The sequence below is a fragment of the Salmo trutta genome, chromosome 20 (genome assembly GCF_901001165.1).
Source record: "Salmo trutta chromosome 20, fSalTru1.1, whole genome shotgun sequence".
Classification (NCBI taxonomy): domain Eukaryota; kingdom Metazoa; phylum Chordata; class Actinopteri; order Salmoniformes; family Salmonidae; genus Salmo; species Salmo trutta.
Window position 1 is genome coordinate 5,678,597 of NC_042976.1, and position 23,657 is coordinate 5,702,253.

Here is a 23,657-nt window from a genome sequence, read left to right on the forward strand (position 1 = left end):
CATGATTTTGCTAACAAAAGTGAGAGCTCAAAATGAAGCAGTCTGGACTCACTGAATAGAATCTGAATGGTGTGGATTTCTTTGTCCTCAGTTGAATTCAACAGAGGGGGACAGTTAGTCATTGTTAGTCAATCATAATTCTGACCCCCCCCCCCCAAAAAAAAAAAACAGGTTTCAAAAGTATTGCCTATGTTTAATAAAGTGTATTGTGGCTGTAATTTGTTTTTGTATGCAAAATCATTTTCTAAAAAGCATCTGGCTAATTGTTTAAACATAGCCTTTAGGTTTTTATAAAATGTTGAAGGTTTTAATAAAATGTAGATATTTTACAAAACAAATGTACGTGTTGTCCCATTTTTACGCACAGCTTTGACATTTCTGGAGAGAACAAACTGTTGAGCTATTGCTTACGTCACCTATTCGATGTTTAGATAATATCTACATTTGGACTAATGGATATTATTGTGGTTAATTTGGCCAATGCATGTTTTTCATACAATTTCTGTGGGACATCAATAAGAAAGAACGATGTCAATTAAACTTGTTTTATTTAACATGTAAAATCCCAACATAATCATCGTCATTGATTCATTTGAAATCTCATCCAAAATACGTAAATAAATATAATTTAGCACTTTTTTATAAAAAAATAAAGAAGTGATCATTCTTTGCGTCGGGCTGTGACTGGCATGCTTGGCAACAACAACAAAACATGGAAAGAGGAAACATACATAAGAAAACAGCCCTCTATCGGATCGGCAGTGACGTTGGAGAGAAAACACTGAAAGGACATATTGTATAAGAGGCAGGAGGAGGAAGCAGGAGAAACTTGGTACCAGCGCTAAATGGCTGAAAGCAGACACAAGCTAAAGGGGTAAATCCAAACATTAACCAAGGGCCTGATATAAAAACTCTCGTACAAACAGAAATCTGAATCTACATATTTACAATCTACATTACCATTGTGTTCTCATGCCGTATGCTATACCCTACATAGTGTACTTTCGTTTATTCTGTCTCGGGAATGCGCTAGTCTAAAGTTAAATAATGATGGAGAACATGACATTAAAAGCCGTCAGTAATGCCCCTCGTATGATGTGTATTCCTGTCAGCCACAATGTAAGATAGGTTTGCATACAGTGAACTGATGGGCTTTACTGAATATAAAAATGCGTCTTAAGCACCTCTTATACATTTATCTAAATAATGTTACAACGTGGTATGCAAGTAGCGCTCCTCCAATTTTCTAAAGCAATGCATTTCTGCCGTCTCAATTCAAAGTTTATTTCAGCAACAGATAAATAAAAATCAAAAACGTGTTGGACTGATATATCACTGTGACGTCTGCAACCCAAAGTTCATTTCCCTTTTCTCCCTCTCTCGTTTTATGATAAGAGTTCAAAGTCATTTGGAGTCACTCGTCAGCCTGGACATTGTGACAGCGCTCATGCCGGAAACATGTGGTGGCACCTGGCACATGCTGCATGGACAGGGCATTCCCGCGCCCCAGTGATGGAAACTGCTACCCAGGGGGCCCGGGCCGGCCGAAGGCGCCTTCAGGAGTCCATGGTGGGGTCTGATCGAGGTGAGACCCGTTGTAGAGAGAGAGGCAACTGTGGAAACTGCCGGGGGAAGAAGTGGATGGTGCACCGGGTGGGAGGCGTGGGAAACGGCCGGATGACCAGGCAGTGGCCCAGTATGCGCCATGGTACCACATGCGGAGGGGTGGAAGCTGCTGTGGTGTCCGCTGCCGTAGAACTCACTGACCAGCCTCTTCATCTCCTCCAGCGAGTTGCTCAGCATCAGGATGTAGTTTCTTGCCAGGAGGAGAGTTGCGATTTTGGAGAGTTTGCGCACCGAGGGCCCGTGCGCGTAAGGCATGACCTCCCGGAGACCGTCCATGGCGATGTTGAGGTCGTGCATCCTCTTCCGCTCCCGGCTGTTGATTTTCAGCCGCATCCCCTGCAGCTCGTTTTCTGACAGCAGTTTACGGTCCTTCTTTGACAGCATTTTCAGGGTAATGTCATCATCGTCATCCGAAAGGCTCCGCATGTCCGCGGGTATCTCCGGCGGTGAGTCGCTCTGTGTGGACGAGACAGTACCGGAGAAGCCCACCATATGCTTCTTCATCGCATGCAGGAACATATCGTGCACCTCGGGAGAGGAAGGTCGGCTAGACACTCGGCTGGTACCGGAGTCCATGGTGATCCTCAGGTTTATTCAGACAGCGCAATAATCTACGGAAAGAAAAGTAAACGAACCATTTAGCATCAGATTTTTGTTCCCTACCACTGGGACTAAAATGTAAAACCATGTCACTAGATTATAAAAAGATGCTACATGTCTAACCAATTGAATGTGCAATGGATAAAACACGAGAAGGTAAACAAAAACATCCACGAAAGGACACGAGACGGTTCTTGAAAGTTATTCTACACATGAAGTTAAAAAAACAAAGATTCTCAGATGAGGCTATTATTGTGACAACAAAAAATAAATCACAACTGCCTAAATGACATATCAATATTATCCCGAAGAGCAGACAAGAAACCTACCGAGAGAGAGAGAGAGAGAGAGAGATGCAGAGCGCAGCTCGTTGCAGAGAAAGTGTCGCTGTTCAATCCACTTGTTACTCCCAATCACAACTGACAGCCTATTTGGCAAGCACCGGCATGACGACAGGGTTTTATAGCGGACTTAAAGATCCGGGGGCAAATCACCGGGACAATGCCATGGCTTTTCCGACTGTCTGTCATCCATTCGCCAATCGGCATCTTGCGGACGGAGAGAGGGGAGGAGGCTTGGAGGAGTTAGGGGTCTTCAAATCTGATGTCATTACAAAGAAATTCGAGCTTCGTTAAATGAATGAATTAGACACACTCGGCATATGACATTTTTTGTGAGGGAAAGAAGTTGTTTAGGCATGAGGATTTTTCAGCAACGATAAGGAAGAAATAGGCTAAAGAAATCGTACTGACCACCACTACATATTATCAATATATTATCTTATTTTAGTAACATCAACATCATATAACAATCCTTGCAGAAAATTCTGAAATCGATTACTCTTTTTTTGTTGTTATTGAGATTCTAGACTTTTCGGTGGGAAAAGAACGAGCTGTTTTCTCTATTTTCGAATTCTACAGCAGAAGAGTTCTGCTGAGTGCTGATAAACTGATTTTATTTTATTATTTCTACCACATCAGTAACCCTGTCAAATCAATATGATGGGTGGAAGAAAAAAAAAGCAATGCATGTTTTAGATATTCAATGACAAGTATTCGAAAACTGTAAATTAAATTTAAACTGTAAATCAATGAACTTGTCATTATGAATAAGCCTATTTATGATGAAAAGCTTCCCTTTTTTGATAAGCTTACATTTGAGGTTGTTTATTTATTTGTTTTGTTTGTTTTTCTAAACGAAATAATTCATCAGAAAATATCATAATAAACAAGATCCTAATTTGACAGCATACTTCGATAATATTTTGTTTCCTGCTGTAGAATTGAAAGCAATATTACTAACTCGATCCGGCCCTTGGAAAGAGCCAACGAATAATGATTAAGCTTTGTGCTGCAATATGTTAACTGTGAGTTTTCTGTCGTTGCGCACACACACACACACACACACACACACACACACACACACACACACACACACACACACACACACACACACACACACACACACACACACACACACACACACACACTGTCCCCGCCCATGCCCATTTAAAGGCGCTGATTACGGTTGGAGCAATAGCGCTTATTATTTCAACCCGACGACCCCAAGAGCGCCCAACAGCTGACGGCGTGAGCCACGACTCAAACCGTCGAAGGGCATTTATTTTAACGTTTATTAACGAAGCCTGCAAATTTGTTTTTAACGGTTATGATCAGTAACATTTCAATTAGTCCAATATGGCCTAACAGCAGCGCGAGTCTTTTTAGGCAGCCAGGCGACGATAGAAGGGGCAAAACAAGTGACTCTCTGGCGCTCTGATATAACTGAAGTTGACAAGGTCATTGTCAGAGAAACAAGGGGAACCAGTCACAAACTACAGGCAAAGAAAGTAAACGTGATGTATAACTACACAGCATAATAATAATAATAATAATAATAGTTGAATGTATTTATTTAGGCCTACTTGTTTATTTTTTCATAACTCCTCAAGCGTCAATTTTAGCAATAAGACCATTGTGCAATGTATGCAACACTATCTTGATGGCAATATTTTTACCCAGCTATTCTATACTGTAAAATATGGTTATGGTAATAAACTGGCCATATTATATTATACACCGCCGTCAGAAAGTATTCACACCTCTTGACTTTTTTCTCACATTTTGTTGTGTTACAAATTGGAATTCAAATGAATGTAATTGTCTTTTTCTTTCAGTGGAAGAAAAATACTTCATTTTTTAAAAGATGAATGAAAAATGAAACACTAATATATCTTGATTAGATTAGTATTTATCCCCTTGAGTCAATACATGTTAGAATGATTTTTGGCAGTGATTAAAGCTGTGAGTCTTTCTGGGTAAGTCTCTAAGAGCTTTCCACACCTGGATTGTACAATATTTGCACTTTATTATTTTTTAAACTCTTCATGGTAAGTTAATTTCTTGACACATTTGTTGTATTACTTTAGTGTCTTGTTGCAAACAGGATGAATGTTTTGTAATATTTTTTTGTTTTGTAATATTTTTTATTCTGTACAGACTTCCTTCTTGTCACTCTGTCAAATTAGGTTAGTATTGTGGAGTAACTACAATGTTGTTGATCCATACTCAGTTTTCTCCTATCACAGCCATTAAACTCTGTAACTGTTTTAAAGTCACCATTGGCGTCATGTTGAAATCCCTGAGCGGTTTCCTTCCTCTCTGGCAACTGAGGAAGCATGCCTGTATCTTTGCAGTGACTGGGTGTACTGATACACCATCCACAGTGAAGTTAATAAATGCATCATGCTCAAAGGGATATGCAATGTCTGTTATTATTTTTTTACCCATCTACCAATAGGTGCCCTTCTTTGCGAGGCTTTGGAAAACCTCCCTGGTCTTTGTGGTTGAATCTGTGTTTGAAATTCAAGACTCGACTGAGGGACCTTACAGATAATTCTATGTGTGGGGAACAGAGATGGGGTAGTCATTAAAAAATGATGTTAGCCTTCTATTATTGCTCTCTGTGAGTCCATGCAACTTATTTACTCCTGAACGTATTTAAGCTTGCCATAACAAAGGGCTTGAATACTTATTGACTCAAGACATTTCAGCTTTATTTTATTTTTTCTCATGAATTTGTAAATTAGACTGATATTGTGGGGTATTGTGTGTAGATCAGTGGCGTAACATCTCAAGGGGTGTGAATACTTTCGGAATGCACGGTAGGTTAATTGCATGAAGAAAGTAGGCCTTTGTAACTGTGGTATTTTGTGCAATTGTTTTTGTACTGTAGCCTATGTGTGACCCATTTTAAATGCATTTAATGTTTAGGCCTATTATAATTCAATGAACCATCTGTAACACTAGATTACTTCTGCAATTCTGTACTCTGTATTTTTCTATTCACAGTAGGCTATAAGTAATCGCGTTTACATCCAATCATTTCATGCGGACGCGACTGATGGAAACATGAAATGCCGGTACAATTGTATAAATGCCGACCGACAAATATGTTCGTTTTACATGATGCGATCTTTTGTGTGTGTGTATAATGTATTAGTATAATAATTAATATAATAACCATCATATGGAAGTGAACGTCCCACTACGATTTGGGTAAGCATGCAGATTATTAGGCTAAAGATTAAATAAATGACAATGAACTTCACAGGGTGGTGATGAGCTTGATGCTCCTTTCCAATAAATATCGAGGGTTCTTGTTCTGGTGACATGACGATGGATGTTTGACTGCAGTTTGACAAATACAAATAACGATCTCATAATGTTGGTAGCCTACCAGCACTGGATCTGCGAGCTGTTGGCTAGAGCGCATGTGCCAGAGTGGGATATTTGCTATATAACGAGGAGAACTCTACCGTCAGTAGAGTTGAAAATGTGATGGAAACCCATTTAACTTAAATTTTTTCATTCGGTACATGGGAATTTAACGGGAAAAGTAATTTGAATGTGCACTAGGTCAAAATGCGCATATTGTTTCATGCTACTGACGGTCTATTTTTTTGTTTGTTCCATAAGTAACACGGACTTTGTTTCTCTTTGCAAAACCATTATAAAGCACTTACAGACATAAGATGAAGGGTACTGACATAGTTCATCATATGCAGATTATTGCATACAGAGCTCTGATATATAGAATTTCTGTTACCATATGTTTAGTTAGGACTTGGTCAGGGGAGGCCATCATTGTAAATATGATTCTGTTCTTGCCTACTTAAATAAAGGTTAAATTAAATAAAAATAAATCGTTAGCTGAGATATAGCCTAGCCTAGTTTGTTTAATGTGTTTGTAATAGGGCTACAAATATTGTCAAACAAATATAAATTCACCATATTTAGGCTAGTAGGTCATATCATGAGTAGGACTACATTTGTCCTGTGAGCGTTATTATAGCAACAATAACTAGTGGATCATGTGCACAGCCCGAAGGATTAACAACCCAGGAGTCATTGCGAGTGCACCCAAGCAGAAGACACCGTGCTGAATAGGCTACGTCTGTTTGCCTGTTTACTGGCTCTAAATAAGATTATGCTAATGAGAGCAGACAAAGGGGCGTGTTTGTGAGAAGTGGCATTTTTAAAAACAACAGGTAGGTTCAGTTATACTGAGCCACTCATATATCTTCATTAGACATTCCAATAATATCACTTGTTAGAAATCAGAGGGACAACAAAGACATATTTGGGTATTTCCCTCCCATATCACTATTTAAAATGTCAGCTAGGGATGAGTGCAAAGTGTATCACAAGCCACCATCAGAGATACCGATTGGCAACTGTCTAGGGAGTAAAGAGAACAGAAGAGAAGGGTGAGTCTGAAATGACAGTCCATCCTCTATAGTAGTCCACTACTTTTGACCAATGAGTCCAATGAGACTTCAATCACATATTCACATTTTAGTCATTTAGCAGACACTCTTATCCAGAGCAACTTATAGTAGAGTGCATACATTTTTACATAGTGGCCCCCCGTGGGAATCAAACCCACAACCCTGGCGTTGCAAGCACCATGCTCTACCAACTGAGCTATAGTGGGACTTGGGCTATAGTAGTGCACTACTTTTGACCAGAGCCCTATGAGACTTGGTCTATAGTAGTGCACTACTTTTGACCAGAGCCCTATGAGACTTGGTCTATAGTAGTGCACTACTTTTGACCAGATCCCTATGAGACTTGGTCTATAGTAGTGCACTACTTTTGACCAGAGCCCTATGAGACTTGGTCTATAGTAGTGCACTACTTTTGACCAGAGCCCTATGAGACTTGGTCTATAGTAGTGCACTACTTTTGACCAGAGCCCTATGAGACTTGGTCTATAGTAGTGCACTACTTTTGACCAGAGCCCTATGAGACTTGGTCTATAGTAGTGCACTACTTTTGACCAGAGCCCTATGAGACTTGGTCTATAGTAGTGCACTACTTTTGACCAGAGCCCTATGAGACTTGGTCTATAGTAGTGCACTACTTTTGACCAGAGCCCTATGAGACTTGGTCTATAGTAGTGCACTACTTTTGACCAGAGCCCTATGAGACAGGGTCTATAGTAGTGCACTACTTTTGACCAGAGCCCTGGTTATAGGGTGCCATGTTCAAATATGACCATGGTCTCAACTCTTTGGACAGAAGGTTCCATAACTACCTCAAGGGCTTTTAGGCTTTAACTTCAGGCCTCACTCTCCCTCTTATATGATTGATGACAAGTCATCGATATTGAGCATTATAAGGGAAAATTCTAATGGTAGTCATAGCAAGGGGAATGTCATGTGATAGAGAATGCCCTCATTGCAACAACACACACACACACACACACACACACACACACACACACACACACACACACACACACACACACACACACACACACACACACACACACACACACACACACACACACACACACACACACACACACCTGAATAGTGGTATCAAAACACCTTGCAGTGTACAGCCTTCTGCTGCTCACAGCCAGAGAACATTTTCACCTTTTTTTTCATTTCAAAGTCTAAGAGCATAAAGTAGAACAACTTTAATGTAAGGGGGAATTAGCACTGTCAACAGGTGGCTAGGCGTACAACTACAGCTCTCGTTATCAGAGTGACCACGTTGCTCTAGTCTACTGCAGCTCTCTGTGCCAAGGGACTGATTGGAAAGCTTTCGACATGTTGAGGTAAACTGTCTGACCTAGCTGCGCTGTGTGTCTTCCATTGCATGGAGAGCAAAACTCTAATGTCCATGTACTTGCTCTGTTGGCCCTCTGTTCCCATTACATTACAGTTATGAGATAATGATGTTTCTCTTCACTTCAGAGGACAATGGAGAGAGAGAGAGAGAGAGAGAGAGAGAGAGAGAGAGAGAGAGAAAGAGAAACAGAGAGAGAGAAACAGAGAGAGAGAGAGAGAGAGAGAGAGAGAGAGAGAGAGAGAGAGAGAGAGAGAGAGAGAGAGAGAGAGAGAGAGAGAGAGGAATACAGCTGTTGTTGAAGTTTGAGAGTTGTGGAATATTTCTGGAAATTCTGTCAACTCTGTACGTTCTTTGCAACGTAACCTCCAAAGCAAATGGAGACATTTGCCATAACTGCAGATAACAGAGATGATGGAGTATGTTTCCCTTAGCTTGTTCATCAGGCTGACCCCTGACCCCTGACTGCTCTGTTACTTCGTATGTATTTTAGCATTTTCTTCCCTGCATTTTTTTTAGAACTCTCTGAGGCCCCCTTTGGGTCCCCGGGTTTGAGACGTGCCTGCTGTGTCTGTATGTGCCTGTCCCTGTGGTGTCTCTGCTCGTCTGTCTGTCTGTCTGTCTGTCTGTCTGTCTGTCTGTCTGTCTGTCTGTCTGTCTGTCTGTCTGTCTGTCTGTCTGTCTGTCTGTCTGTCTGTCTGTCTGTCTGTCTGTCTGTCTGTCTGTCTGTCTGTCTGTCTGTCTCAGGGTTTAGGCCATGCCGGAGGGCCATCTGCGAATCTGTGGCCAAACTTTACAATGCTAATGACAGCGCCTGGAGGCTACGGAGAAGACCTTACAAGATGCTTCATCATCTCTTATTTATTCATCTGCTAATCCTGCCTGGTGTTCCAAGGTAAACAACTATATCCCACGCCGGCCAAGGGGCTGTGGGGCTGTGGGCTTGTGGGGCTGTGGGGGCTGGGGGCCTGTGGGGGCTGTGGGGCTGGGTGGGCTGTGGGTCTGTGTGGGCTGTGGGGGCTGGCTGGGCTGTGGGGGCTGGGGGTCTGGGGGCCTGTGGGGGCTGGTGGTCTGGGGGCCTGTGGGGGTCTGTGGGGGCTGTGGGGCTGGGGGCTGTGGGGGCTGGGTGGGCTGTGGGGGCTGGGGGTCTGTGGGGGCTGGGGGGCTGTGGGGGCTGGGGGTCTGTGGGGGCTGTGGGGTCTGTGGGGGCTGGGTGGGCTGTGGGTCTGGGGGCTTGTGGGGGCTGTGGGGCTGGGTGGGCTGTGGGTCTGTGTGGGCTGTGGGGGCTGTGGGGGCTGTGGGTCTGTGGGGGCTGTGTGGACTGTGGGGCTGGGGGTCTGTGGGGGCTGTGGGTCTGTGGGGGCTGTGGGGCTGGGGGTCTGTGGGGGCCGAGGGGCTATGGGGCTGTGGGGCTGGGGGCCTGTGGGCCTGTGGGGGCTGTGGGGGCTGTGGGCCTGTGGGGCCTGGGTGGGCTGAGTGGCCGTGGGGATGTGGGACCTGTGGGGGCTGTGGAGGCTGGATGGGCTGTGGGGGCTGTGAGGGCTGAGTGGAGTTCAGTTAGAAACACAGGTGAGGATTCAAACCAAGGGATTGATTTAGTAATTATTGTGGTGGCATTTGTTATTATTTTGTATTTTTGCTTCACTTGTATTGCTTTGGTATGCCGTATTATAATGTTGTATTGCTTTGGTATGCTGTATTATAATGTTTTATAATGTTGTGCTGCTTTGGTATGCTGTATTATAATGTTGTATAATGTTGTATTGCTTTGGTATGCTGTATTATAATGTTGTATAATGTTGTGTTGCTTTGGTATGCTGTATTATAATGTTGTATAATTTTGTATTGCTTTGGTATGCTGTATTATAATGTTGTATAATGTTGTATTGCTTTGGTATGCTGTATTATAATGTTGTATTGCTTTGGTATGCTGTATTATAATGTTATATAATGTTGTATTGCTTTGGTATGCTGTATTATAATGTTGTATTGCTTTGGTATGCTGTATTATAATGTTGTATAATGTTGTGTTGCTTTGGTATGCTGTATTATAATGTTGTATAATGCGTTGCTTTGGTATGCTGTATTATAATGTTGTATAATGTTGTATTGCTTTGGTATGCTGTAATATAATGTTGTATAATGTTGTGTTGCTTTGGTATGCTGTATTATAATGTTGTATAATGTTGTGTTGCTTTGGTATGCTGTATTATAATGTTGTGTTGCTTTGGTATGCTGTATTATAATGTTGTGTTGCTTTGGTATGTTGTATTATAATGTTGTATAATGTTGTGTTGCTTTGGTATGCTGTATTATAATGTTGTATAATGTTGTGTTGCTTTGGTATGCTGTATTATAATGTTGTATAATGTTGTATTTCTTTGGTATGCTGTATTATAATGTTGTATAATGCTGCAGAATCACCTTCCGGTGTAAAAACCATGGAAATTAAAAACAAAAAACTGTGTTTTTATTGGGAAGAAGGAATTGGTCTGAAGCCAAAAAAGAAAAGAAAATTCATGCGCACCTCAATGCCTACTCCACACCTATGCTTTACCAAGGTTTTGCAGCACACAACTTTGACCCGGTAGCTATTTTGGTCCTTCTCAAACAGCCTAATTCATACTTTTCAGTGGAATAATGGACTTGACAGCGTTCTGCTATTAAAATAATATATACTGGTATATTGCTACAATTTAAGGCCATGTGGCAAACAGTAATGCAGGCACTAGGGATGGTGGTATGAGTACGCGGGTCTGGGCGGAGGAGATGGAGTCGTTGTTTGTGTGTGTCAGTAAGTTGTTGTATGCAATTGATATGTCCTTTGGGTGGTGGACCGTTCTTGATATACAGAAGAAACTGTTTTGAGCGTGAATAACCCAGCAGCGTTGCAGTTCTTGACACACTCAAAGTCTCAGACCGGTGCACCTGGTACCCACTAATCATACCCCTTTTTCTGCTCAACCCTTTTACTTGATTGGTTACTTAAGACCAATACTTGTTACTTACAACGTCATGCTAATCACATTAGCGCACGTTAGCTCAACTGTCCCGGTGGAGGGACACTGATCCCATAGAGGTTTTAACTTCTTAGGGCTAGGCCCTTTTTTCTCCACTTCCTGTCTGAATGACATGCCCAAAGTTAACTGCCTGCATATAATTGGTACCATTGGAAATAAAACACTTTGAACTGTGTAGAAATGTTAAAATAATGTAGGAGACTATAACACAATAGATATGGTAGGAGAAAATCCAAAGAAAAAACAACCAGAATTATTTTTTGAGAGAGAGAGACCATCCTCTTAGAAATGCAAGAGAAAGGTCATATTGAAAATGAGCTCCCCGGATTCAATTCCTATGGCTTCCACAGGGTGTCAGCAGTCTATGTTCAAGGTTACAGGCTTGTAACTTCAAAAACGAATAAGAAATATCAGTTTTAGTAGAGGGACACAGTCTTGGAAATTCGTGTTTGCGCGTGCCATGAAGTCAGGACGCACCAGGTAAAATCGGTTTTCTATTGAACATACTTCTTCCGAGAGAAATATTATAGTTTAATTACATTTTAGGGTATCTGAGTGTAACCGATGTGAAATGGCTAATTAGTTAGCGGTGGTGCGCACTAATAGCGTTTCAATCGGATGACGTCACTCGCTCTGAGACCTGAAGTAGTTGTTCCCCTTGCTCTGCAAGGGCTGCGGCATTTGTGGCGCGATGGGTAACGCTGCTTCCTGGGGTGTCAGTTGTTGATGTGTGCAGAGGATCCCTGGTTCGAGGAGAGGGATGGAAGCAATACTGTTACATGAGGATTAAATATAAATGTATTTTGACTTGTTGAAACAAAGTTTAGGGGTAGATTTTTGGATTCCTTTCTCAGCAAGTTGAACGAGTGGATTACTCAAATCGATGGCGCCAACTACACTGACTTTTGTGGATATAAAGAAGTATTTTATCTAACAAAACGACACTACATGTTATAGCTGGGAACCTTTGGATGACAAATCAAAATATTTTGATGTGGGGCACCGTCCTCAACAATCAGAGCCCCCGACAGGAAGAGGAAGTGGCTGTTCAGAGCCCCTGACAGGAAAAGAAAGTGGCTGTTCAGAGCCGCAGACAAGAAGAGAAAGTGGCTGTTCAGAGCCCCAGACAGGAAGAGGAAGTGGCTGTTCAGAGGCCCAGACAGGAAGAGGAAGTTCTCTAGCTTTTTTCTGTTTTTGTTCTCTTTCTTTTTTATTTTGAAGGCAGATTAGCAGGATAAAGTATGGCTCACATATGCTGCCCCTCACTGTTGGTGTTCACCATAGAATAGACCCACTACCACAGAGAGAGAGAGAGAGAGAGAGAGAGAAGAGAAGAGAAGAGAAGAGAAGAGAAGAGAAGAGAAGAGAAGAGAAGAGAAGAAGAGAAGAGAGAGAAGAGAAGAGAAGAGAAGAGAAGAGAAGAGAAGAGAAGAGAGAGAAGAGAAGAGAAGAGAAGAGAAGAGAAGAGAAGAGAAGAGAAGAGAAGAGAAGAGAGAGATGCAGAGCAGAATTAGGCCGATACTCGCTAATTATCAAAATCCAGAAAAGAGCCATTCAATTCTACATCCTCCTAAAAGGAAGCGATTCCCAAACCTTCCACAACAAAGCCATCACCTACAGAGAGATGAACCTGGAGAAGAGCCCCCTAAGCAAGCTGGTCCTGGTGCTCTGTTCACAAACACAAACAGACCCCACAGAGCCCCATGACAGCAACACAAATAGACCAAATTAAACAAAAATATAATTACTTGACACATTGGAAAGAATTAACAAAAAAACAGAGCAAACTAGAATGCTATTTGGCCCAAAACAGAGACATAGTGGCAGAATACCTGACCACTGTGACTGACCCAAATTTAAGGAACGCTTCGACTATGTACAGACTCAGTGAGCATAGCTTTGCTATTGACAGAGGCCGCCGTAGGCAGACCTGGCTCTCAAGAGAAGACAGGCTATGTGCACACTGCCCACAAAATGAGGTGGAAACTGACCTGCCCATCCTAACCTCCTGCCAAATGTATGACCATATTAGATACACCAATCCCTCAGATTACACAGACCCACAAAGAATTCGAAAACAAATCAAATTTTGATAAACTCCCATATCTATTGGGTGAAATACCACAATGTGCCATCACCGCAGCAAGATTTGTGACCTGTTGCCACAAGGGCAACCATTGAAGAACAAACACCATTGTAAATACAACCCATATTTATGACTGTTTGCAAATCGTTACAACACTGTATATAGACATTAAATTACAAATGAAATGTCTTTATTCTTTTGGAACTTTTGTGAGTGTAATGTTTACTGTTAATCTGACTCTTTCCCATGCTAATAAAGCCCCTTAAATTTAAATTGAATTGAAATTGAAAAGAGAGCAAGAGAGTGTGGGAGATAGAGAAGGCAAAGTGAGAGAGAGAGAGAGAGAGAGAGAGAGAGAGAGAGAAAGAGAGGGACATAGGGAAGGGGAGAGGGAAAGAGGGAGAGAGAGAGAGAGAGAGGTAGAGAGGGAGAGAGAGAGGGACATAGGGAAGGGGAGAGGGAAAGAGGGAGAGAGAGAGAGAGAGAGGTAGAGAGGGAGAGAGAGCGAGCAAGAGGTAGAGAGCGAGTGAGAAAGAGAAAGAGAGAGAGAGAGAAGGAGATGGTGGGAGAGAGATAGAGAGTGAGAACAAGAGCAAGAGAGCGAGACTGTGAGAGGGGGAGAGAGCGAAAGAGGGAGGGAGAGAGGTAGAGAGACGGAGAGAGAGATATAGACAGCGAAGGAGCGAGAGAGAGAAAGAGAGAGTGTGTGAGAGAGAGAGAGAGAGAGAGAGAGAGAGAGAGAGAGCATGAGAGGGGGAAGAGAGCGAGATGGAGAGAGGAACTGAGGTAGAGAGATGGAGAAAGAGAGAGAGGGCGAAGGTTCGAGAGAGAGAGCGAGGGCACGTTAGAGGGTGAGAGAGCGAGGGAGCGAGGGAGCGAGGTAGAGAGACAGCGAAGGAGCGAGGGAGAGAGAGAGAGAGAGAGAGAGAGAGAGAGAGAGAGAGAGAGATTTGACCCTAACAATAACAGACGCATTTTTTTTAACAGTAACCTGGGCAAGGTTTTCTGTAGTATTAGAAATGTAAGAGTTCTAAACTTCCTTAAACACCCAATGTCTTGAGTAAAAGCCAAATTGGATTTACACCAAAGCATAGCACCACCGAGCGTATTTACACCCTACACACCCTGATAGATAAAAATGTGCACCAAAATAATACCAAAATGTACGCTTGCTTTATCGACTTCCAAAAAGCATTTGTTTCTATTTGGCATACAAGACTGTTCTACAAAGTTAATGAAAGTGGTGTAGGGGTTAAAACACATGACATAATTAAATCAATGTATACTGGCAATACGTGCATCAGAAAAATTGTTAAGAAAATAACCTTCGCCAGGGTTGCAATCTGTCCGTTCTTAGCCTGTAATTTCTGTAATTTTTGTGGGATTAACAAATATGCTAACATGTAAAATGACAAGGAATTGCATGAAATGTTTGTAAATTGCAATATTTTCTTGAACCTGCAAACTCAATGATAGATTCATGCAATGTTTTTACTATAAAAGAGATGTTTCCACCTGTACTCTTGTCCATGGTGGTCTGCAAACCACACAACCTTTCTGGCCCACAGCCCTGTGTGCTATCAACATTTCTGCATTGCCATATAAAGCTTACAGGACAAAGAACAGTTTCTAAAACTGCATATCTAAGGCTCTGGTCTGTCCAAAAGAAGAGAGGGTATCCACGTTATGTTTTAATTATAACTTTGGGTATAGGGGTGGGTCACTTACATATATTTTTTTTAAGTCAAATATATTTTGCTAAAGGGAGGGCCATCCATATTAATTTCAGAGAGATACGATTTTCTCCATGTAACCCTTATTGTAAATAACGTTCACTCCCTAATCCCATTCCACTACCTTTTAAATCAGTTTTTTCTTTCATTATCTAAAAACAAGCATTGCTTTTATGCTTCCAAGGCCATCAGGCTTGATGGAGCTGTTTTGTCTTGTAGTAATGTGGTGCCTGTTAAACATTTTTAATTAGTAATACATGTCATTGAGAAAAATATATATTTTGTTGAGTAATAAACATAACAGGTGGCAGTGTGTTGGACACAGCCACTCATATATAGAGGTCTATAAATCCTGTCTCCATTACTGATTTCTGGAACCGTTAGCTTACTGTCACGCCTGCTCCCACTCTCCCTCTCTGGCGCTCGAGGGCGCCAGGCTGCCTTTCATTACGCCTCCTGTCTCCATTATTAAGGGCATCAGCGCTCATTGGACTCACCTGGACTCCTTCACATCTTGATTGCCTTCCCTATATCTGTCTGTTTCCTCTGTTTCATCGCCGTTTCAGCATTATTGTCGTTTCCGTTTCCCCTGTCCAGACGGTGTCCGTATTCTTTTCCTGTCCGAGGTTATTAAATATTCACTCCCTGTACCTGCTTCTCTTCTCCAGCATCGATCCTTACAGCTTACCTATGTAATATTGGCGTAAGCTCAAAAACACTTGTTTTGCTAACATTGTCCTGTTTTATCAATTGCTGTATGATCAATGGGCAGTTCATTACCTCCGTTGATGAATATGGAGCTTAAAGTTGTATTTGTATTTCTTTTTATACATTTACAATAGGCCTTTATCTAAAAATACATACAGACTAATACAGCAGAATGCTATTCATTGACTACAGCTCAGCATTAAAAACCATAGTGCCCTCAAAGCTCATCACTAAGCTAAGGACCCTGGGACTAAACACCTCCCTCTGCAACTGGATCCAGGACTTCCTGACGGGACGCCCCCAGGTGGTAAGGGTAGGTAACAACACATCCGCCACACTGATCCTCAACACGGGGCCCCTCAGAGGTGCGTGCTCAGTCCCCTCCTGTACTCCCTGTTCAATCATGATTGCATGGCCAGGCATGACTCAAACACCATCATTAAGTTTGCTGATGACACAACAGTTGTAGGCCTGATCACTGACAACGATGAGACAGCTTATAGGGAGGAGGTCAGAGACCTGGCCGTGTGGTGCCAGGACAACAACCTCTCCTTCAACGTGATCAAGACAAAGGAGATTATTGTGGACTACAGGAAAAGGAGGACCGAGCACGCCCCCATTCTCATCGACAAGGATGCTCGGTTGAGAGCTTCAAGTTCCTTGGTGGCCACATCACCAACAAACTATCATGGTCCAAACACACCAAGACATTCGGGAAGAGGGCATGACAAAGCCTATTCACTCTCAGGAGACTGAAAAGATTTGGCATGGGTCCGGAGATCCTCAAAAGGTTCTACAGCTGCACCATCGAGAGTATCCTGACTGGTTGAGGTCGGGGGATTGTGGTGGCCAGGTCATCTGATGCAGCATTCCATCTCTCCTTCTTGGTAAAATATCCCTTACACATCCTGGAGGTGTGTTTTGGGGTCATTGTCCTTTCGAAAAACTAAGACCAAACCAGATGGGATGGCGTATCGCAGCAGAATGCTGTGGTAGTCTTAAATCACTGACAGTGACACCGGCAAAGCACTCCCACAGCATAACACCTCCTACTCCATGCTTCACGGTAGGAACCACACATGCGGAGATCATCCATTCTCCCACATCGCGTCTCACAAAGACACAGCGTTGGAACCAAAAATCTCCAATTTGGAATTCAGACAGAATTACACATTTTTACTGGTCTAGTGTCCATTGCTCGTGTTTCTTGGCACAAAACAAGTCTCTTCTTATTAATGCTGTTCTTTAGTAGTGGTTTCTTTGCAGCAATTTGACATTTTACATTTACATTTTAGTCATTTAGCAGACGCTCTTATCCAGAGCGACTTACAGTAGTGAATGCATACATTTCAATTCATTTCATACATTTTTTTTCTCGTACTGGCCCCCCGTGGGAATCGAACCCACAACCCTGGCGTTGCAAACACCATGCTCTACCAACTGAGCCACAGGGGAGCTGTGACCATGAAGGCCTGATTCTCCTCTGAACAGTTAGTGTTGAGATGTGTCTGTTAATTGAACTCTGTGAAGCATTTATTTGGGCTGCAATTTTTTGCTGTTTTTGTTTAACACTATTTTCATTTTTTTTAACACTTTTTTTTTTTTACTACGTGACTCCGTATGTGTTATGTCATAGTTTTGATGTCTTCAGTATTATTCTACAATGTAGAAAATAGTAAAAATAAAGAAAAACCCTGAGTAGGTGTGTCTAAAACCTTTGACCGTTAGTGTACATGTACATATTTCCTAAATTACCTCAACTAACCTATACCAGTACCACTTGTATATAGACTCACTATTGTTATTTCACTGCTGCTCTTTAATTATTTGTTACTTTTATTTTTTTCTTATCTCTTTTTTTTACTTTTTTTGTTAAACAGCCTTCCCTGTGGCTCAGTTGGTAGAGCATGGTGTGTGCAACACCAGGGTTGTGGGTTCGATTCCCACGGGGGGCCAGTACAAAATAATGCATGGTATAAAATGTATGCCTTCATTACTGTAAGTCGCTCTGGATAAGAGCGTCTGCTAAATGACTAAAATGTAAAATGCATTGGTGGTTAATAAGGGCTTGTCAATAAGCATTTCACTGTAAGGTCTACACCTGCTGTATTTGGTGCATGTGACAAATAACATTTGCGTTGATTTTGATATACAGTGCATTTGGAAATTATTAGACACTTTTCACATGTTACAGCCTTATTCTAAAATCGATTGAATAAAATACAGAAATACATTATTTACATCAGTATTCAGATCCTTTGCTATGAGACTCAAAATTGAGTTCAGGTGCATCCTGTTTACATTGATCATCATTGAGATGTTTCTACAACTTGATTGGAGTCCACCTGTGGTAAATTAAATTGATTGGACATGATTTGGAAAGGCACACACCTGTCTATATGAGGTCCCACAGTTGACAGTGCATGTCCGAGCAAAAACCAAGCCATGAGGTCAAAGGAATTGTCTGTAGAGCTCCGAGACAGGATTGTATCGAGGCATAGATCTGGGGAAGGATACCAACGCATTTCCACAGCATTGAAGCTCCTCAAGAACACAGTGGCCTCCCTCATTCTTAAATGGAAGACAGTTGGAACCACCAAGACCCTTCCTAGAGCTGGCCGCCCGGACAACCTGAGCAATCAGGGGACAAGGGCCTCGGTCAGGGAGGTGACCAAGAACCCGAGTGTCACTCTGGCAGAGCTCCAGAGTTCCTCTGTGGAGATGGGAGAACCTTCCAGAAGGACAACCATCTCTGCAGCACTCCACCAATCAGGCCTTTATTGTAGAGTGGCCAGACGAAAGCCACTCCTCAGTAAAAGGCACATAACAGCCCACTTGGAGTTTGCCAACAGGCACCTAAAGGACTCAGAGCATGAGAAACAAGATTATCTGGTCTGATGAAACCAAGATTGAACACTTCGGCCTAAATGCCAAGCGTCACGTCTGGAGGAAACCTGCCACCATCCCTACGGTGAAGCATGGTGGTGGCAGCATCATGCTGTGGGGATGTTTTTTAGAGGCAGGGACTGGGAGACTGGTCAGGATCGAGGGAAAGATGAACGGAGAAAAGTACAGAGAGATCCTTGATGAAAACCTGCTCCAGAGTTTTCAGGACCTCACACTGGGGCGAAGGTTCACCTTCCAACAGGACAATGACCCTAAGCACACAGCTAAGACAACACAGGAGTAGCTTCAGGACAAGTCTCTGAATGTCTTTGAGTTGCCCAGTCAGAGCCCAAGACTTGAACCCGATTGAACACCTCTGGAGAGACCTGAAAATAGCTGTGCAGCAACACTCCCCATCAAACCTGACAGAGCTTGAGAGGATCTGCAGAGAAGAATGGGAGAAACTCTCCAGATACAGGTGTGCCAAGCTTGTAGCGTCATAGCAAAGAAGACTCAAGGCTGTAATCGCTGCCAAAGGTGCTTCAACAAAGTACTGAGTAAAGGCTCTGAATACTTATGTAAATGTGATTTTTTGATTTTTTAAATTTTAAATCCATAGAAGGAAGTGTGAGAGAGGCTGGCTGTATTGTGTGTGTGTGTGTTTGTGTGTGAGCATGTGAGTGTGTGTGTGTGTGTGAGTGAGTGTGTGTGAGTAAGTGTGTTTGTCAGTGTGTGTGAGCGTGTGAGTGAGTGTGTGTGTGAGTGAGTGTGTGTTACGGTCATCATCTCCCTGGCAGGCACTGTACATGTACACATATCACTTCTCTCCCCAGTCTGATCTTCATACTCAGATTAATGATGACAGAGCTGGAGTGATATATTTCTCTCCATTCTCTCAGTGGGGCTTGGGGAGTGAAAGTGGGGTATTGGGCTGTTGGGTGGTTGGGGTGTTGGGGTGTACAGGCTGGAGAGAGAGAGTGGGGTGTTGGGGTGTACAGGCTGGAGAGAGAGAGTGGGGTGTTGGGGTGTACAGGCCTGGAAAGAGAGTGGGGTGTAGGGGTGTACAGGCTGGGGAGAGAGAGTGGGGTGTTGGGGTGTACAGGCTGGGGAGAGAGAGTGGGGTGTTGGGGTGTACAGGCTGGGGAGAGAGAGTGGGGTGTTGGGGTGTACAGGCTGGGGAGAGAGAGTGGGGTGTTGGGGTGTACAGGCTGGGGAGAGAGAGTGGGGTGTTGGGGTGTACAGGCTGGGGAGAGAGAGTGGGGTGTTGGGGTGTACAGGCTGGGGAGAGAGAGTGGGGTGTTGGGATGTACAGGCTGGGGATTGAGTGGGGTGTTGGGGTGTACAGGCTGGAGAGAGAGAGTGGGGTGTTGGGGTGTTCAGGCTGGAGAGAGAGAGTGGGGTGTTGGGGTGTACAGGCTGGGGATAGAGTGGGGTGTTGGGGTGTACAGGCTGGAGAGAGAGAGTGGGGTGTTGGGGTGTACAGGCTGGGGAGAGAGAGTGGGGTGTTGGGGTGTTCAGGCTGGGGAGAGAGAGTGGGGTGTTGGGGTGTACAGGCTGGGGAGAGAGAGTGGGGTGTAGGGGTGTACAGGCTGGGGAGAGAGAGTGGGGTGTTGGGGTGTACAGGCTGGGGAGAGAGAGTGGGGTGTTGGGGTGTACAGGCCTGGAGAGAGAGTGGGGTGTTGGGGTGTACAGGCCTGGAGAGAGAGAGTGGGGTGTTGGGGTGTACAGGCTGGGGAGAGAGAGTGGGGTGTTGGGGTGTACAGGCTGGGGAGAGAGAGTGGGGTGTAGGGGTGTACAGGCTGGGGAGAGAGAGTGGGGTGTTGGGGTGTACAGGCTGGGGAGAGAGAGTGGGGTGTTGGGGGTGTACAGGCTGGGGAGAGAGAGTGGGGTGTAGGGGTGTACAGGCTGGGGAGAGAGAGTGGGGTGTTGGGGTGTACAGGCTGGGGAGAGAGAGTGGGGTGTTGGGGTGTACAGGCCTGGAGAGAGAGAGAGTGGGGTGTTGGGGTGTACGGTCTGGGCTGGGGGGGGGCTTTATCCCTACAGCTATTAGGAGGTAATTAAGTCCTAACACCACAGAGCCTCCCATGGCTACTATAACACAACTGCAAATGGAAAGCTTACAAGCTCCTTTAGACGGCAGGACAAATTGAATGGAACTCATTGGGCTTTAGCCATTATTCCTGCGGACCCATCTGGCTGGGAAAAGAGAAAGGGGATTTGCTGGAGTTTGTGAGGGGTTGTGGTTGGTTCATTGCGAGGTGTGTGTGTGTGTGTGTGTGTGTCAGCTCCTCTTCAACAGGCAGCTTGAGATTTGCTTTTGCCAACCTGTTCTCTGATCCTCGGGGGTCAGGCAGGGGGGCGTGTGTGTGGGGGGGAAGGGGTCAGGCAGGGGGGCGTGGGGAGGGGTACAAGGGCATTACACCCACAGATTTAAACAACAGCACAGGGATGAATATATTCATGCCGCAATTCACACGCTATAGGAGCTCCAGATGCTTAGCTAAAGAAAGAAAGTATTTATCCATACTGTACTGAGACCAGCTGCTATCTATCCATACTGTACTGAGACCTGCTGCTATCTATCCATACTGTACTGAGACCAGCTATATGGGGTGGCAGGTAGCCTAGTGGTCAGAGCATTAGACTAGTAAGCAAAAAGTTGCAAGTTCAAATCCCTGAGTATCTGTCGATCTGCCCCTGAACAAGGCAATTAACCCAATATTCCCCGGTAGGCCATCACTGGAAAATAAGAATTTGTTCATAATTGACTTGCCTGGTAATATCTATCTATCCTTAAGGTTCAGTGTAATTTCAAACTAGGTATTCATTGTTACATAAAATAAGTTAATTGTTAAACCATCACATCTCGCTGAAGCTTGCACAGCTTTACCCACCCTGGGTCTACTTTTGAAATCGTGCACCAATCGAAAAAGTATTTTGCAAGTACTACTGTATGTAACAATGTGTTTACCCACAGAGGTACACTATAGCCAACAATGTAACTAAAAGTTTTAGTTCCAGAATTGAATGTAAAGTAAAACGAGAACCAATATCCAATGTTCTTATTTTCAAAACTTTATTGCTAACGTGTGGATCGATCACAGAAAAAACACTTGCTATTCCGAGATTAACAAGGAAATAACCTCTGGTTCTGTTGAATGACAGCGATATAACCATAGAGATCCTAATTCTACGGATATAACCCTCTCCTTACTGTTGTTTTATGGTACTGCGATATAATAGGTTAAAGGAGCCTAATGACCAAGAATCTCTGATCCTTAATGGGGCGCCATTGACTCAACAACAGGCAGAACAAGGAGAAACAATAGCAGGCAGTACAACAATGGAGTTCACGAACAGAAGCTCCACCATGGGAAGAGCCCAGCCTGTCCCCGTTCTGGGGTTATTAGCATCATATGGAGAGAGAGAGAGAGGCCAGCCTGTCCCTGTTCTGGGGTTATTAGCATCATATGGAGAGAGAGAGAGTCCAGCCTGTCCCCGTTCTGGGGTTATTAACATCATATGGAGAGAGAGAGAGGCCAGCCTGTCCCCGTTCTGGGGTTATTAGCATCATATGGAGAGAGAGAGAGCCCAGCCTGTCCCCATTCTGGGGTTATTAACATCTTATGGAGAGAGAGAGAGAGAGAGCCCAGCCTGTCCCCGTTCTGGGGTTATTAACATCATATGGAGAGAGAGTCCAGCCTGTCCCCGTTCTGGGGTTATTAACATCTTATGGAGAGAGAGAGTCCAGCCTGTCCCCGTTCTGGGGTTATTAGCATCATATGGAGAGAGAGAGAGAGAGAGCCCAGCCTTTCCCCGTTCTGGGGTTATTAACATCATATGGAGAGAGAGAGAGGCCAGCCTGTCCCCGTTCTGGGGTTATTAACATCATATGGAGAGAGAGAGAGGCCAGCCTTTCCCCGTTCTGGGGTTATTAACATCATATGGAGAGAGAGTCCAGCCTGTCCCCGTTCTGGGATTATTAGCATCATATGGAGAGAGAGTCCAGCCTGTCCTCGTTCTGGGGTTATTAGCATCATATGGAGAGAGAGAGGCCAGCCTGTCCCCGTTCTGGGGTTATTAACATCATATGGAGAGAGAGAGAGAGGCCAGCCTGTCCCCGTTCTGGGGTTATTAACATCATATGGAGAGAGAGAGAGGCCAGCCTGTCCCCGTTCTGGGGTTATTAACATCATATGGAGAGAGAGAGAGTCCAGCCTGTCCCCGTTCTGGGGTTATTAGCATCATATGGAGAGAGAGAGAGAGGCCAGCCTGTCCCCGTTCTGGGGTTATTAACATCATATGGAGAGAGAGAGAGCCCAGCCTGTCCCCGTTCTGGGGTTATTAACATCTTATGGAGAGAGAGAGAGAGCCCAGCCTGTCCCCGTTCTGGGGTTATTAACATCATATGGAGAGAGAGTCCAGCCTGTCCCCATTCTGGGGTTATTAACATCTTATGGAGAGAGAGAGTCCAGCCTGTCCCCGTTCTGGGGTTATTAACATCATATGGAGAGAGAGAGTCCAGCCTGTCCCCGTTCTGGGGTTATTAACATCATATGGAGAGAGAGTCCAGCCTGTCCCCGTTCTGGGGTTATTAACATCATATGGAGAGAGAGAGAGGACAGCCTGTCCCCGTTCTGGGGTTATTAACATCATATGGAGAGAGAGAGAGGCCAGCCTGTCCCCGTTCTGGGGTTATTAACATCATATGGAGAGAGAGAGAGAGGCCAGCCTGTCCCCGTTCTGGGGTTATTAACATCATATGGAGAGAGAGAGAGGACAGCCTGTCCCCGTTCTGGGGTTATTAACATCATATGGAGAGAGAGAGAGGCCAGCCTGTCCCCGTTCTGGGGTTATTAAC

The 23,657-nt window shown here is 44.0% G+C and overlaps 1 protein-coding gene across 2 annotated transcripts; it reads right to left on the minus strand.

The window, feature by feature from the left end:
* Positions 1 to 203: 203 nt before the first annotated feature.
* On the minus strand, positions 204 to 2,647 carry LOC115155457 (oligodendrocyte transcription factor 2-like). 2 transcript variants are annotated; one of them, XM_029702084.1, is made up of 2 exons: positions 2,559 to 2,647; positions 204 to 2,238 (listed from the first exon to the last, which is right to left on the minus strand). In XM_029702084.1, exon 2 carries the CDS (start codon positions 2,200 to 2,202, stop codon positions 1,405 to 1,407), a length of 798 nt encoding a protein of 265 aa, XP_029557944.1. In that variant the 5' UTR covers positions 2,203 to 2,238; positions 2,559 to 2,647; the 3' UTR covers positions 204 to 1,404. The 2 variants fall into 2 exon arrangements, with proteins under 2 accessions (XP_029557944.1, XP_029557943.1); XM_029702083.1 differs by having other exon boundaries at positions 205 to 2,237; positions 2,556 to 2,647.
* Positions 2,648 to 23,657: the final 21,010 nt, after the last annotated feature.

What these genes read in the sequence shown, in the direction of transcription:
- LOC115155457 (XM_029702084.1), bottom strand. Translation starts at nt 2,202, where the DNA reads ATGGACTCCGGTACCAGCCGAGTGTCTAGCCGACCTTCCTCTCCCGAG.